The sequence below is a fragment of the Myxine glutinosa genome, unplaced genomic scaffold (assembly GCF_964187855.1).
Source record: "Myxine glutinosa unplaced genomic scaffold, kmMyxGlut1.1 SCAFFOLD_1172, whole genome shotgun sequence".
In the NCBI taxonomy this organism is placed as follows: domain Eukaryota; kingdom Metazoa; phylum Chordata; class Myxini; order Myxiniformes; family Myxinidae; genus Myxine; species Myxine glutinosa.
In genome coordinates, this window is record NW_027617267.1 from 69,948 (window position 1) to 86,471 (window position 16,524).

A 16,524-nucleotide genomic window follows, 5' to 3' on the forward strand; every position below is an offset into this window, starting at 1 on the left:
CTTGACATCTCACATCATAGGCAGGCCTACATACATGTACATTTACCTAACAGTAGCAAAAAGACAGGCAGGGCATGGGCATTGACGATGAGTGCCTAATGCATCTACCACTAATGAATTAGTGATATCGGTTAGATGTTTTGTCTTGAAGAAGCTTTACTTTGTGTCTTTGAGAATAAGATTAAAACCCGGGCCAACACTGCCTGCGCTTATTCGATCATTTAAGGGCTGTTGCAGTATATCATACAACGTTGTAGTTTTCATGGTCAGAACATGCGTGCCTGGTGCTTAGTTTGGTTTCTGTTTCTCCCCTCAGGCCAACCATGGAACCTATTGCCAGCCTCAAGCGACAGCGTGAGGATGTGTCGTTTGAACTTTGTATCATTTGTCAGGGAACTAGCCAGGTCAAAGATACGATTTTCAACCAGACAAACCAGGGTATTGCTGCCATCAGAGAGGCGACCGAGCTCCGATGCAAACTTAGACACTATGAATTTCGATCAGCCGTGGACAGGCTTTCGACTCTCTTTGCAGAGCCTCCAGAAAGTCTCCCCAAACTTAAATGGCATAAGCTATGTTACTCTGCATACACACACAAGGGGAAAATAAATGCTAAGCTAGCCAAGGAACAATCGAAAAACGAAAAAGATCCTGAAAGAAAGAGTGTTTCGGCTGAAGCATGTCCGTTTTTACGCAGTAGTACTACTAAGATGAACTGGACATTGTGTATGTTCTGCCAGAACTTTGACAAGAAGCAGAAGACAAGTCGTGTCACAACCTTCAAAATGAGTAATGAAATTACGGAAAAAGCTAAATTTGTACATAACATCTTAGTCCGTACTGCAAATGAGAATGATTTAATCTCAGCTGAGGCATGTTACCATGTTAACTGTCTTAGTAAATTCTTTAGGGATGTCAAAAGGGCGGAAACTGAAAGCAAATCAGCAGACATGGCGATATCATGGTTGTGTCAAGAGCTGCGTCACTCTGCTGAGAAAGGGCACGTATTTGAACTATCTGCAGTGTTCGAGAGGTACAAAGAGTTAGCCAGTGAGTGCGACGGCACAATTCCTACATCGTATCTTAGTAGACTGGGGACTTTTAAAGAAACTTTGTCGAATTGCATTGGGGACATTTATGAATTTCTTGTGCTAAGAAATTTGGCGCCTTCAGAGAAACAAACTTTGCTTCTTCCACGACATTTCAGTCACATACCTCTTTCAGAAATGGTGTGCGGTCAGAACAGTGCAGACTATATTCCCATATTTAGACAACAGGATGATCATTTTCTGTCTTTAGTGCACGTTGCTCTGCAACTCCGCAGTGATATCATGTCACATCCTGCATTCGAAGGTTGCGATGTAAGCGAAAAAGCAGAGTTGGCAAGTGTACCACCATCTGTACTCATGTTTGTGAATATCTTGCTTGGAGGCCAAAGTAGTGTCGATGCTGAGTTTGACGAAAGTGAGATGTCTGAAACTGGTTGGGTGAAGAAGACAAGGGTCCTTAGCATTGGACAAGACATGGTCTATGGTGTATGTGGAGACAAGAAGGCACCGCCTAAACACGTTGGAATGGGTATGACGCTGCACCAGTCAACTCGATCAAAGAAATTAGTTGAGCTATTCCATAATGCTGGGCACATAATCAGCTATAACCGGGTTCTTAGGTATGACACTGCCATGGCTGAAAACACTCTGAAAGCGCTTGATCAAGAAACTGGGGCAGTTGTTACCAGCAACCTGGTTTCGGGACGATTTGTGCATTTTTCTGGCGACAATATTGACATCAATGACTCTACCCTAGATGGCAAAAATACATTTCACGCTACTCAGTTAGCTGCCTGGCAGAGGGGGCCATCTGCTGAAAGCGGTCTTGGAGACATCAAACCATCCAATACGTCAACGTTGGATATACCAACAGCAGTTGAAAAGATCCAACAACAGCAGTTTCCGACACCATCAAAGAAGGTCACAGAAGATGCTGAAAAGTTCATTTGCCATATCTACAAGGAACCATCTGAGAACTGCAATCAAGCCCGCATTAAACTGTTCAACAAATGCCATGCAACGGAGACCCTACCTCCATCTAGTGATGCAGCAAAGTTCCACATAGAGCGTGCAAACTACCAAAGTTTCATTTGGAGAGAGGCCAGTAATCCAATGACAGATCTGCCACCGCCGACTGATTGTGGATGGAAACTCGTTGATGACAAGTTGTCACCGGTTCTTACAACTTTACCGTCAATTCCAAAGGGATGCCGAGAACTTACTCAGTGTGGTTGCAAGAAAGGTTGCAGTTCTGATAGTTGCTCTTGTCGGAAGTGGGGGAAACAGTTCTGCACTGAGGCCTGCAAGTGCAATGCCAGTGAAACACCATGTCGAAACAGGCCAAAGTAGGGGGGGGGGGGGGTCAGAGCTTACACAGTTAAGCTAATTGGCATTCCCCTGGATGGCTCCTCCTTCCAGCCAATCAGTCTGACAGACTGCAATTGATTCAGGATTAATTAAGAATACATGTGATAATGATCAACTGCCTGCACTCCAAACATGTTTGCCATGAAGTGCATTTTGCGCCTTGTGCCATGTAAGTGCACTTTGCGCCTTGTGACCGTTAGCCTTAATTAAGTGGCTAATTAGTCAAATATTGACATTTAGTGTAGAAAACAATCTTGCTATTATATAGGACTCAGGTAAACCACTTCACTGATGGTATTTAAGGCAACAATTCAAGTGAATTAAAACAGTATGTCAAAAAACGAAAAGTTGCTTCATTACGGATATATTCACAAAAATCTGATTTTTTCCCTTCACAATTCCCTTTACTTTCATAATTGTGAAAAGCTGTAGTAACCTTACCAGACAAAATACTGTAAAATAATTGAAATGTACAGATAGGTGATGTAAAATAAAACATTTTTTCAAAAATTTTGAATTTTGCACTCATTGACCTTTGACCTTGATTAGTGACCTAATTACGCATTTTTGGGCTTGGCAAACAACAGATTCGTATTCAGCACGAAAAACTACCCCAGAAAAAGTGGTTTGCTTGCTTTTACTCAAAAATGCCTCATGAATTCACGTTTCCCAGAAATTTGACTAGACTAGTAGGAATATTTGCGGGACAGAGCCCAGAGAGAGCTGGGGGAGCAAGGCCGGAGGAGTCGGTAGAAGACAGAAAGACCACAAACCTGCCTGCGGTGAGAGAGAGAAAGGCCCTCAGAATCAGCTTCATCACGGGAGATTCCAATGATTCTGAACGCTTTGGTTTTGCGTGCATCCATGCGTGCATGCATCCGTGCGTTCATCATCCGTGCATGCATGCATCCATGCGTCCGCAACCATAAATCGGACATGCATGGACTGATTTTGTTCATACGTGGCGCAAAGACAATACATGACGGTGAACATATGCACATCATTTTGTTTCACGATGCGATCAAAGATGGCCGACTGGCGGCCATTTTACTTGTAAAAAAAACCTTATATTGAACACGTCCTCAACCATTTCTCGGACATGCATTTACTGATCTTGTTCAAACTTTTCACACAAAAAACGAATGACCGGTTACATATGCACGTCATTTCTTTTCGGGCGCTGCATGGCGGTTGAACCTGTTTTAACTGTTCCTTCCAGCACCTGGTGACATTTCCTTTTGGAGTGCTGGGTGGACCTTCAAGCTCCGAGGAAGGATTTCAGAAGATGCACCAGATGGCTGTGGAGCGCCGCCTCTGGTCTCAAAGCGTGACCATGTTCCTGGCCCATGACAGCGTGCAGCTCCTGGATTCAGATACCATGGTGATTTGTTGCCTTTTCATTTGTTTTTCCCTTTAAGAATAATCTTGTTCTTTCGAAACCCTTTTTGTTGACCAATTTCAAAAGATCAATTTTAACCTCCACCACCAAAGGGGGATGTAGGTTATGTTTTCAATGCTATTTGACTATATGTCAAAGTTCAAGGTTCTCGATTTCCGCCTGATGCCTTCTTGTCTGTTTGTCTGTCTGTGTGTCTGTGAGCAGGATATCTCAAAAAGTTATGGACGGATTCGGACGAAACTTAGTGGATGAGTTGGGTAGGCGACAAGGATGAATTGATTAGAATTTGGTTCAGGTCCGAATCCAGATATAACCTATCAGTGGTGTGGAAGAATTGATACTTTTAATTCTCCATTTTGTCATGGTTTACATGAAGCATTTATTTCCTTCAGAAGAGGGAGAAAAACATCTCGGCATGACTTTGATGACATCAGGTACACACGGATACTTAAACACATCAGCGGTTACAGGACTAAGTCATCCAGCTCATTATTTTTCTCCCCGAATCCTTGTACACAAATCATTTATATCGTCTTCAATTGTTTATCTCCTGGGGGTGGTTGTGTGAGTTTGAAGTTGCAAGGCAGGAGGTTGGGAGGAGGAAGGTGGAGGAGGCAAGAGGGGGGGGGGGGGGGGCCTTGTGGAGATATCAACACTGACATCACAGTGCTGAGACAACAGCATTCTCCAAGGCCCGCATTTCCCAGATATCTATATATATAAAACACAGTTTGTGTGTGTGTGTGTAATGTTACCGATAGACTCCTAAACGGAGAGGCTTACGTGCTTGATATTTGACATAGACATGGCCATTGAGCGTGGGACGAACATGGCCGAACTCAAAATATTTGACGATCCATATTTTTTATTCATATTTACCTCAGCGCATTTCAGAGAAGTACCCGCTAATCTCAGCCGGTTCCAGAGCAGCTCGCTGATTCGCTCAGAGCGATCACGTGATGTTCCATTCCCGCCGCCAGACTGATTCGCTCAGAGCGATCACGTGATGTTCCATCCCGTCACACGTCGCTTCACCTTTTATGCGATCGTGTTTTGTATCGATTTTGTGCGATATGAATTAAATGTCTTTGAAACAGCTGTGAAACGTCTTTCCACAACCCTTCCATAACCGATTGGAGCAGTTTCTTGCCGCACAAAACGAGATCCGCGAAGCGAGTTGGTCGAGTCGTGCTGACCAAGATGGCGACACAGCGGCTTCACTTTTCACGGAGTATGAGCGTTCTATATATTTTCAATTCAGTGCGCCCGTGATTTGTGGCATAGACATGACCATTGGGCCTTCACGGTGTAATTTGTGCGAGGCTTTTGTCCGAGTGAGCTTGAGTCGAGAGGGCGAATGTACGGGTCTCCCTTCCCCCGCCCGGCAACGCCGGTACTGGAGGACGTCACAGGATCGGTGAGTCTCCAAAATCCGCTTCGTGCTGTTGCGAATATGCAGGACTATGTCCGATTGTTGTGCTGTTCTCCGACCATGAGAACTGCAACGTCATTGTTGACTGGCCATCCCCTTCCCTCCCCCTCCGCCCCCCCTCCCCCTCCCTTTTCCCCCTCCCCTCCCCCACCCTTCTCCCCTCCCCCCCCTCTTCTCCCCTCCCCCCCCCGTTCCCCTCCCCTCCCCCGCCCAGCAATGCCGGGTACTTCTGCCGGGTCCCCCCTCCCCCTCCCCCCTTCCACCCCCTCCCATCCCTCACCATCCCCCCCTCTTCCCTTCCCCTCTGCCCCTCCCACTCCTCACCCCCTCCCACTCCTCACCCCCTCCCATCCCTCACCCTCCCCATCCCCCCCTCTTCTCCCCTTCCCCCTCCCCTCCCCCCCGTTCCCCTCCCCTCCCCCCCGTTCCCCTCCCCTCCCCTCCCCCGCCCGGCAATGCCGGGTACTTCTGCTAGTTAGTTATAAACATCCAGTTCTCCCTCCGTAATCCTCGCAAAAGCTGCATGACATCAAAGGAAACCAGCCTTGAGTTGCCCGACTTACTGCCGCCTGGCATGAGCATAGTTATTTTTTTATGACCCCTCAAACTTCAACCTTCCAAAATCATCATTTTTCATCTGAAAAATCGTCACTTTTCATCCTATTGACCCGAGCTTTGATCAAGATCGTCAATTTTAATCTTGATGAAATGGACAATTTGCTGTATCAATGGCATCCCTTTTTGGTGGGGGGGGGGGTCTCAGAAAAAGGTTTTCAGGGGTCAGGTTTCTGAAAAAAGGGGTCAGGTTTCTGTTGTCTCAGAAAAAATTCCGGCAAGTATGTTGGTTGGTTGGTTTGTCTGTCTGTCTGTCTGTTTGTGCGCAGTACTACATCTACACCGTTGCACGTAGAATGCCAAACTTTACACACATATTTGTCTTGCCCTGGAATACTGCCCAATTTTTAACTCTCTCGGCCCAAGGCCTCCATTATGACATCATAATTTGATAATTCGACAAGTACAAAACTTCATCCAATCAAGATGCAATTTCTTGAGCGCCACGTCGGCATAAACTGGTGGAGAAAAAAAACAATGATGACGTCATCGATCATGTGGTTCGGCCGCCATCTAGGAAAAACCGAAAATTTTTGCAGCTCTATAGCTCCGAAAGTGCTGAATAGAAAAAATTGAGACATGGTTCATTGTAAATAACTCTCCATGGGGAATAAAATATGTTAATGATGATGTCATAGGTGCCTCCATTATGACGTCATATATCGACAAGTACAAAACTTCATGCAATCAAGATGAAATTTATTGAGCATCATCTAGGAATAAATTAGTTTAGAAAACAAATAATGATGACATCATTGGTCACGTGGTTCGGCCGCCATATTTGTCCAAAATGGCCAATAAAAAAAAGTACATTCCGGCAAGTCTTCGATCTCTGACCGATTTTTCATTTGTTTGTCTGTGTCTGTATGTCAGTCGCCTACAGGTCACAATTTTCAACTGATCTTCACGAAACATCACCAAATGGTAGAGTTGGTCATAAACAAGAAGCCTGTTGTTTTTGGGGTCAAAGGGTCAATATAGGCCAAAGGTCAGCAGCTTTGTCTAGTTTCTAAAATGCTCATTTTCATCCGATTGTCTTGAAATTTGAAGATTTGCATATGTGGTCACTGAATTCAACCACTAACTATTTTTGAGGTCAACATAGGCTAAAAGCTCAACATTGGCCAAATTTCAAAAATCCTCAATTTTCATCCAATTAACTTGAAATTTGAAGAGGATTTGATTATCTGGTCACTGAATTCAACCACCAAGTAATTTTGAGGTCATCATAGGCCAACAACTTATGTTATGGATTTCGCAAGTATCGTGCTATAAACCACCTTTCGAGGCCATTTTTCCCCGCAAGCGGGGGTTGGCCTTTTTCGGGAACTGTGGTTGTTGTTGTTTTTCGGTCCCCTTTTTGAAGCAATGTTTTACGGCCGGATGCCCTTCCTGACGCCAACCCTTTTTGCCGCCTTTAACGACAAGCACGACACTTGCACTTGCACTTGATCGACAAGCTATACACGACATATTTCTTGTTTACGTATTTAGAATATCTCAGTGTGGGTGTTTCTTTTTTGTGTGTGTACACTGTACAGTCTCACAAGGCTGCGAGTTGCGTCATCGCCTGCGGTGTGCCTGTGTTGCTGATGCCCCCTGTAGGTTGGGGCAGGAATTTGGAATATGGCCAGGGTGCTCCCCTAGTCTTTGTGAAGGACACCGTAGGGGTCTGTGCTGCTGATGGCCCTGTAGGTTGGAGCAGGAATTTGGAATATGGCCAAGGTGCTCACCTAGTCTTTGTGAAGGACACCGTGGGGGTCTTTAATGTCCAGCAACTGTCAGCGGACAGGATTTATGTTCAACGTCTATCCGAGGGAAGGCATACTGATGATTCGCTTTACATGTGAAAGAGTTTGTAGTTGGGTCGGGATGCGAGGTGAGTGTGCATACCTCTCGAGTCTGGACCATCCTGCAAGTGCCCATAGATTTGTTTAGAAATTCTGGGTGTCTTATGTCAGCTGTTTTACAATCAATATTTGTCCTTTTTATTTTTAATTCCATCAACCTTTTAAAAAATTCTGTCAACCATTTTACAACAGTCATCACAAGTAAGGTTCGAACGTGCACGGAGAGGCTTCGGCACACAGAGGAAGAGGAGATAAGGAGGAGAGGGGATGAGAATGAGGCTGAGGAAGAGGAGCGAGAGGAGATGGTGCTTTCATCATTATAATGGTGCCCTCTGTCTCCGTCATTCACTCGATTCTCAGATCTGCATCTCGTCGGATAAACTAGGTTTACCCTCTTCCTCTTCTAACCCCGACGGTCCTCTGATTGGCGGAGCATGCAAAGCTGGATGGAACAACTGGAACGGATTGCGAGTGGATCGACTTCCCAAGTCAGGAGTACAAATACGACGTGATCTCCTCCTGTTGTGCTGCATTCGCACTAAACCACGTGGCTTGATCCCTGTAAAAATCATAAAACCCCCCAAATCGATTCGGGTCCTCTAATGTATTATTCACAATTTATTCATAGCTGGTGTGTCTAATGGACAAAAGCATTGGAATCGCGATCCGCAATGCCGGGTTTTTACGCACACCACTTGTTGCCATGTAGGGCTGTGCAAGCAGTAAGAGGTCATGTCTCCACCAATAAATGCCCATATATTGGATGTCAAGAATCGGAGTCAGTTCGGCATTTTTGGTGGGATTGTGTTTTTGCTTCCTTAGTTTGGAATGAGGTTTTGTGTAAGTTTTTGTGCAAGTTAAAGGTTAAGTTTACTTTAAGTTGGGAAATGATTTTGTACGGTCCGTTTGGCAATCAATGTAAACCGAAACAAATCGTGTTCTGGAAAATATTGAATTGTTTGAAAATGGCCTTGTGGAAGGCGAGGGTCTCAGCATGTTATGGGATGCATCATTTTTCTATGAATTATGTTCTTGCCTTGTTTAAGAGAGAGATGTTTCTTTATGTGGATTTACGGAATATGTTGTAATTGTTGTGGAGGATCTTCGATTGAGCAATTGTGACTTGCTTTGATGGTTGACACTTGTTTGCTGGTTTTCATTTTAATAAAAAATCGTCGTAGTATCTGTTCTTATCAGTTTAATAGCTGATATGTCCCGCAATGCGGGACTAGTCTATTAAATGGATTTTTGGCATCGGGAGTTGGATTAGGGGCTTGCTCCGTTGGATTAGGGGATTAGGGGCGACTGGCGTTTTATTCACAGGGCGAGGCTCAACTGTCTGCCTACGAATGCTGCCATACACCGGTGGAACCCCTCCTGCCCAATCAAGTGCCGGCGGTGTGATTATCCTCGAGAGACTCTGGCACACATCGTGGACCACTGTCTCCCGAGCATGATGCCCATCCGTCGCCGGCACAATATGATCCAGAACCGCCTGGTCAAGGCCATTTGTCATGGGGAAGTCTTTGTTGACCAACACGTCCCTGGTGATCCCTCCCCACGTGAAAGACCTGATATCACTGTGGTGGAGGGAAACAAGATCACCATTGTGGATGTGGCTGTCCCCTTTGACAATGGCCCTGATGCCCTCACTGCCTGTGCAACGGCCAAACAAGAAAAATATTCAGAGTTGCGTCGAGCATTGGCAGTGGAGGGCAAGGACGTCCAGGTGTGCGGGTTTGTGGTTGGGGCGTTGGGGTCGTGGTTCGCAGGCAATGAGTCTGCCCTGAATCGTTTGGGGATTTCACGACCTTACCGCAGACTGATGAGAAGATTGTGTTGTATTGACGCAATTAAGGGATCGCGAGATATATATATTGAACATATGTCGGGCCACCGTCAGTATGCCGAGGGAGCCTGATTGTCTTGTCTTGTCTTGTATTTGTTGATGTTTATTTTAATTGTGTCGTTTTTAATCACATGAGTCCTTTTTCCCTTTTTTTTTTTTTTTTTTTTGTTGTTTACTGTGTGGCCAAAATGTCGAGGAGCGAGTGTCTATAATAGATTGGTCCTGCGATTTTTAAACCTGGCTTGGGGCCTTTTATTGGACCCTGGATGATGTTTCGGAAGTTTCCGGGGTTCCCTTCTCCTTTTGTTTTACATTTGATTCCCCCATTTGTGGGGGAAATTTTTATTGATTATTTAAACATACATATTCTGGCTTTGTGCCCCTTATTGGACCCTGGATGATCTTCTGGAAATTTCCGGGGTCCCTTTCTCTTTTTTATTTGTTTACCCCTTTTGTGGGGGAAATTTTAAATTTTTTAAACGTTGTGTTTTGATTTTTTAATTTTTTAATAAATCTGTTCTTATCAGTTTAATAGCTGATATGTCCCGCAATGCGGGACTAGTCTATTAAATGGATTTTTGGCATCGGGAGTTGGATTAGGGGCTTGCTCCGTCCGCTCCACGCATCGACCCGGTATTGCAGTACCTCCGGGAACGGTGCACCCCCTTTGGGGGAACCTGAAAAACAAAGAAAAGATTCTTCTTCAATCAAAAATGCTTCGCCTGTCTCTATCTATGATCAAGTTATCCCAAAACGTTCGACAGATTCGTACAAAATTTGGCGGAGCGGTATAATATGGGCCAAGGACGAAATGATTTGATTTGGGTGAAGATGTGGATCCGGCTCGTATATACAATATATATATTTTTTAGTGATTCTTCAGTCTTCACCATTGGGAGATGGGGCCATACAGGTTGGTGGTTGTGGTGGTTGGGGTCGCACCCCGGGTCTGAGGCAGATATCCAAACCATCATTCAGACGGTGCGGCTTCTGGCCTCAAAAGACCCTTCTTTGCGCAGCATTGCCTCACAGCAACTCTTGTCGGTCGTCCGCCGAACGATCCACTGTGATCCTGAGGAGTCAGACGTAGACAAGTTCTTGTCTGGCTCTATGGAGGGGTTGGCGAATTCTGGGAATAGCGGCCAAATTTCTACCCTATGGTCAAGGGCGAGGGCTGCGGCGAGAACATTGAAAATAACTATCCGCCGCGCCCTTTCAGGCGAGCCAGTGGTCTCTCTGGCCCAGTCCCAGGAGTGTGGTGCGGGTGAAATCTGTGCTGCACTGAGGAGCTGGACCAGAGAGAAGTTTGCCCAACAGTTGCTCGCCATGCCAGACTAAGGGAAGGTGGCCGCTTGCCTGAAGGGAGATAGGTTTGCCAACGGCTCCTCATGGATTCGCGCGGGATCCTTCATGCGTTTTTGCGACTGGCGCTTCATTCACAGGGCGAGGCTCAACTGTCTGCCTACGAATGCTGCCATACACCGGTGGAACCCCTCCTGCCCAATGAAGTGCCGGCGGTGTGACTATCCTCGAGAGACTCTGGCACACATTGTGGACCACTGTCTCCCGAGCATGATGCCCATCCGTCGCCGGCACAACATGATCCGGAAGATGGGGCCTGGTCCTGGCCTGGTCAAGGCCATTTGTCATGGGGAAGTCTTTGTTGACCAACACGTCCTTGGTGATCCCTCCCCACGCGAAAGACCCGATATCACCGTGGTGGAGGGAAACAAGCTCACCATTGTGGATGTGGCTGTCCCCTTTGACAATGGCACTGATGCCCTCACTGCCTGTGCAACGGCCAAACAAGAAAAATATTCAGTTGCGCCGAGCATTGGCAGCGGAGGGCAAGGGCGTCCAGGTGTGCGGGTTTGTGGTCGGGGCGTTGGGGTCGTGGTTCGCAGGCAATGAGTCTGCCCTGAATCGTCTGGGGATTTCACGACCTTACCGCAGACTGATGAGAAGATTGTGCTGTATTGACGCAATCAAGGGATCGCGGGATATAAACATTGAACATATGTCGGGCCACCGTCAGTACGCCGAGGGAGTCCGATTGTCTTGTCTTGTATTTGTTGATGTTTGTTTTAAATTGTGTTGTTTTTAATTCACATGAGTTTCTTTCTGTTTACTGTGAATGGATGTATGTGTGGCTAGTTGAATCTTGGCGGCCAAAAGGTCGAGGAGCGAGCGCCTATAAGAGACTGGTCCCGTGATTTTTAAACCTGGCTTTGTGCCCTTTATTGGACGCTGGATGATCTTTTGGAAATTTCCAGGGTCCCTTCCTCTTTCTATTTTACATTTGATTACCCCTTTTGTGGGGGAAACTTAATTTTTTTAAACGATGTGTTTTGATTTTTTAATTTTTAATAAATCTGTTCTTATCGGTTTAATAGCTGATATGTCCCGCAATGCGGGACTAGTCTATTAAATGGATTTTTGGGATCGGAAGTTGGATCAGGGGCTTGCTCCGTCCGCTCCACGCATCGACCCGGTATTGCAGTACATCCGGGAATGGTGCACCCCTCTTGGGGGGACCTTGGAAACAAAAAAAAGATTCTTAAATTCAAACTCTCAAGATTTGCTCTGCGATGAGAGAAGTATTTAAACTTCGTGGAGTGTAAAGGGAAGTTAGTTGTGCAGTGGTTTCTGGGTTCCTTCTCTCTTTAATATCCTCCCGCTCATGATTATTGTCCCCCGTCGCACCGCGGAGCGAAAGGGGGACTATGGTTTTCCCCTCCGTCCATGTGTGCGTCCGTGCGTGCGTGCGTAAGTGCGTGCGTAAGCGAAGGACCGAATTCTAATTTGGTGTGTGGGTGCAACGAGGCATATGGAAGAACCCTATTGAAAATTAGGTCGCCATGTCAAAATCCAAGATGGCCGCCGCCATGTATGACTGACGCCATGTATGTCTGAACCTTGCGAGCGGAATATCTTGAAAAATAAGCGAGGTACCAACTTCTAATCTGGTGTGTGGGTGTATCTTCGCATAAGAACGCTATTGAAAATTGGGTCGCCACGTCAAAATCTAAGATGGCCGCCGCCATGTATGTCTGAATCTTGTGAGCGGAATATCTTGAAAAATAAGCGAAGTACCAACTTCTAATCTGGTGTGTGGGTGTATCTACACATAAGGAAGAACGCTATTGAAAATTGGGTCGCCACGTCAAAATCCAAGATGGCCGCCTTGCATCTTCCACTTTGTCAACTCACATCACTTCACCGACGGGGGGCCTAGGCGTAACGCTTGTTCAACTTCCTTTCCCCTTCTTCCTCGTTATGCTGAAGCCTCTCCGTGCACGTTCAAACCTTACCTGCGATGCCTATTGTAAAAAGGTTCACGGAATTTTTTAAAAGGACAGTTATTATGGATTGTAAAAATGTTGATGGAATTTTAAAAAGGACAAATATTATTGATTGTAAAAAGGTTGATGGAATTTTTAAAAAGACAAATATTATTGATTGTAAAAAGGTAGATGGAATTAAAAATGAAATAAGGACAAATATTATTGATTGTAAAAAGGTTGATGGAAATTTAAAAAATGTACAAATATTGATTATAAAAATGTTGATGGAATTTAAAAAGGACAAATATTATTGATTGTGTTACGGGTTCCTCTACGATCTCCTGGTCTCGGTATACCTCCGAACCCCGAGAGGAGCCACGGCAGAAAAATGTTATCCTGAATCAAAAATCAATGGTGAAACCACATCAATTGCAAATAATACAAACACCAATAATACAAACAAATATTGTATTAAAAATCACACAAAAATAACAGTACAACAATAATAGGAATCCTGAGTACAATCAATATCTCCTATGATGGTACCATCCATTAACATAAATGAGGTTACTCACTGGGCTCCAAGTGAATGGAAAATAACCTTCCCCAGTGTCTCTATATTCTGGTCTTCGAGCTCAGAGTTGGTCCCCTCCAGTGATCAACGGAACGATGTCGAATCGAAACCAGAATCTCGTTCGGAGGACAGGCACAGACACGCCGCCCAAAACGGCACAAAGCAGAGAAAATGGTCACGTGGTTAAAGCGGCACAAAGGCGTACGCGGCCCAAAGCGGAGAAAATGGTCACGTGGTTAAAGCGGCACAAAGTAGGCACTACCACTAAAATTTCAAAGTTGTGGAAATGCTTGCTTTAAGTTATTATTTATGTCTATGGGAGCTTATGAACTCATAACTTTTGAAATTTTAAAAAAATCTCAATTAGTCTCCGAGATATTCAACTTTTAAGACTCGAATATAGCTCGTTAAGTGTACCTATTGTCTAATACATTAGTGATGTAATTGATTGTGTCCAAATTCAAGGATGATTACATAATAAATTAAAAAAATAGACATAGAGTTCAATCTGCTGCATTTATTAATGAAGACAACCATGTAAAACCATATATCAGCATTTTCGAAAATTTGTAAGGAGCATTTTGGTAATAAAATCATTGACCTTGTGTACGACCTTGACCTGGATTTCTCAAGGTCAAACCCGAGTTACGCAATAGCGATATTGCCGAAATATTGGAAACTATACATCTTTGTTCATAATATTCACAGCTACATGTACCTTATGAAGTATTTAGCATGTTTAGGTTATTAAAGTCTAATGTACAATGTTTTTAGTTGCCAAGGTTTAATTATCAGTGACCTTGACCTATATTTTTCAAGGTCAAGCATGCAAAAATGCCACTATTTTGCTCCAAACGGCACAATTTCAGAACTACACAGTATAACAGGTATAATACAGGATTGTACAGTCTATTGCTATGTCCATATACTGTCAATAATCAACAGATCAAAGATTATGTTAATATGACCTTGACCTGGTTTTGTCAAGGTCATAGGCAAACCTGAAGCTACACCTGAAATTCATGTTTCCAAAGTCAAACTGATGGTTGGTCCGTAACCCCACACACACTGCTGTAGCAATCTCACACAAACTCCAGCTCCTTGAACAAGATGTCTGTGACAAATTGTTTGAACTGAACATCAAAGTCCACACAGTCATCAATGGTTTCTTCCATCTTCCAGTAGGATATGGTGAGGACTGTCCCTTTGCGCTTGGATTTCTGGACTAAGCCCTGGTAGCATACGTCTACACCGTCTTCGTCTGTCCAGGTATGCAACAAGTACTTGTTGACGACACTGGCTGGGTTTTCCAGGATTGGCAGTATGGCATCAACCACCTCTGTACTGGACTCTGGGAACAACTGCAGAAAGTTTTCTCTGGACACAACCTTGCCCACCAGAGGGCGCACTTTTGTTTCTGTTTTGTTTCGCAGGGTCTTGTCTCTCCTTTGCTTCATTTCATGTGTTCGGCGCTCAATTGCAGCTGTGATCTTGACGTCTCTCTCCTTCTTCAGTCGGCTCATTTCTTGAGCTCGTTTCATGGCATACGTCACAAGCTTCTGCAGCTCATCCTCTGCCTCTCCCTCAAGCCACAACATGGTCTTGTTTTTGGCAAACTTCACTTTGGACTCCACAAACTGTGTTGTTGCATTGGGTGCTCTCCGCACTTGGCTATCCACCATCCCCAAGACTTCCTCTGCTGTGGAAGAGGAAGCACAAACTCTGTTGACATGAACACCTCCAGTTTGTGCTGGCCACCCTTCCTCTTCCGCTGTTTGAAGAGTGTGGAACGCTGTGCCGCCAGCCTGCTGATTGATGCCTGCAGGCTCTCTGGGAGCAGTTCTGACGTGACGAGGTGACGTGACGAGCAAATTCCTTGTCTGAAATTATATTATTAGTCTGAGTAGGGGTTATTCCATACACTTGACATTTTGTATCTGGGAATCAGGGTTAAAATACCATGCAATCTGGTGACAACTGGAACAGCAAAATTGTAGTCACTTATTTTGTTATCAATTGTGATTATTAACCTTCCTAGTTCTTGCCAAAGATGAGTCTTGTGACAACAGACTGAATAGTGTTCAACAATTCATACTCAATGTACAAACCTGAGGTCCTCCCAGAATTGGGTACTAGACTTCCGCTGGTGGATCAGTTGACACATGACACTATTGGTCTGCTGTGCTGGCTGCACTCTGGCTAAAGCCAGACATAACAGGGAAGTGACCTGCTGGTATTAAAGATGACAAAATGAATAAAATGCATGCCATATAGTCTACACTGTAGGTGTGTGTTGAACGGCTATGTAGTAGCACGTGGTCCAAAGCACATGGTCTTGTTTACCAACAAGTGGTCACGTGATCTTTCTTGATATTAATCAAGTTTGAAAATCGGCCAAATAATGGACCCCAAAGTCATCAAAAGTTTCAATAACGAACATATTTTTATGATTAAACAAAGAAAGGGAGCGGATGGCTTGCGCTTGTGCGAGATTTCAATGGATTAGAATGACCACTGTCGGAACACATAAATCAACATGGCACCCACGGTGAGCGAAACCCGATTTTGTACCGCGGGTTTCTCCTGCTGACCATTCCCATCCATCGGCAAAAATTACACTAACAGAACCGGAAATTATTCTAGTTTATGCTGGTATTAATTGTTTTCATGCTACTTTTCAAAATATGACAGTATTTCAACAATTGTCGCCTACCCCAGTTTTCTCCCTCCCGGCAGCCATTTTCAAATCCGGATGTTTGGGGTCGGAGGCTCATGGGAGTTTGGGAGAAAGGTTTTTAAACAGTTGACATTCGATTTATTAGTCATACTCACCGACAATGGTGACGAGCTTCATTTAAAACAAAGTTGCAACCGGCACATGTTAAAAAAAATGGCCGCCATTACCGCCGATGCGAATGCGTGTCACGATCGACTGCAGCGCCCCTGGCGAGCGTGGTAGTGCCTACACAAAGGCGCACTCACGGCGACTGGGAAATCCAACGGCGCCCTTCCGGTATGAACTTTCACTGTTCACGGTCGGCAAGCCGCAAAGTAATCGTCAAAAGCCTCGGTGCACACACACACCACAGATGCGTCTGAAAGCA

At 44.9% G+C, this 16,524-nt stretch overlaps 1 protein-coding gene, 1 long non-coding RNA gene, 2 other non-coding genes and 1 pseudogene across 4 annotated transcripts in view; 4 read left to right on the forward strand and 1 right to left on the reverse strand.

Annotated features, from left to right (window-relative positions):
- The window catches only part of LOC144889152 (epidermal growth factor receptor kinase substrate 8-like), a gene marked incomplete at its 3' end in the record, with an annotated part of 62,518 nt that overhangs the window by 2,451 nt on the left and 43,543 nt on the right, over positions 1 to 16,524 (forward strand). The window contains exon 2 of the mRNA XM_078769103.1: positions 3,637 to 3,798. Within this exon, the coding sequence (XP_078625229.1) occupies positions 3,703 to 3,798 (96 nt within the window). The remainder of the gene's footprint in view (positions 1 to 3,636; positions 3,799 to 16,524) is intronic.
- LOC144889153 (U2 spliceosomal RNA) lies at positions 8,862 to 9,053 on the forward strand. Its single transcript, XR_013621622.1, has one exon. It is a non-coding gene; the product is annotated as a U2 spliceosomal RNA (small nuclear RNA).
- LOC137416745 (U2 spliceosomal RNA) lies at positions 10,051 to 10,229 on the forward strand (annotated as a pseudogene).
- Positions 11,904 to 12,087, forward strand: LOC137433236 (U2 spliceosomal RNA). Its single transcript, XR_010985631.2, has one exon. It is a non-coding gene; the product is annotated as a U2 spliceosomal RNA (small nuclear RNA).
- LOC144889151 (uncharacterized) lies at positions 15,142 to 16,365 on the reverse strand. The gene is made up of 3 exons (XR_013621621.1): positions 16,134 to 16,365; positions 15,529 to 15,647; positions 15,142 to 15,300 (listed from the first exon to the last, which is right to left on the reverse strand). It is a non-coding gene; the product is annotated as an uncharacterized LOC144889151 (long non-coding RNA).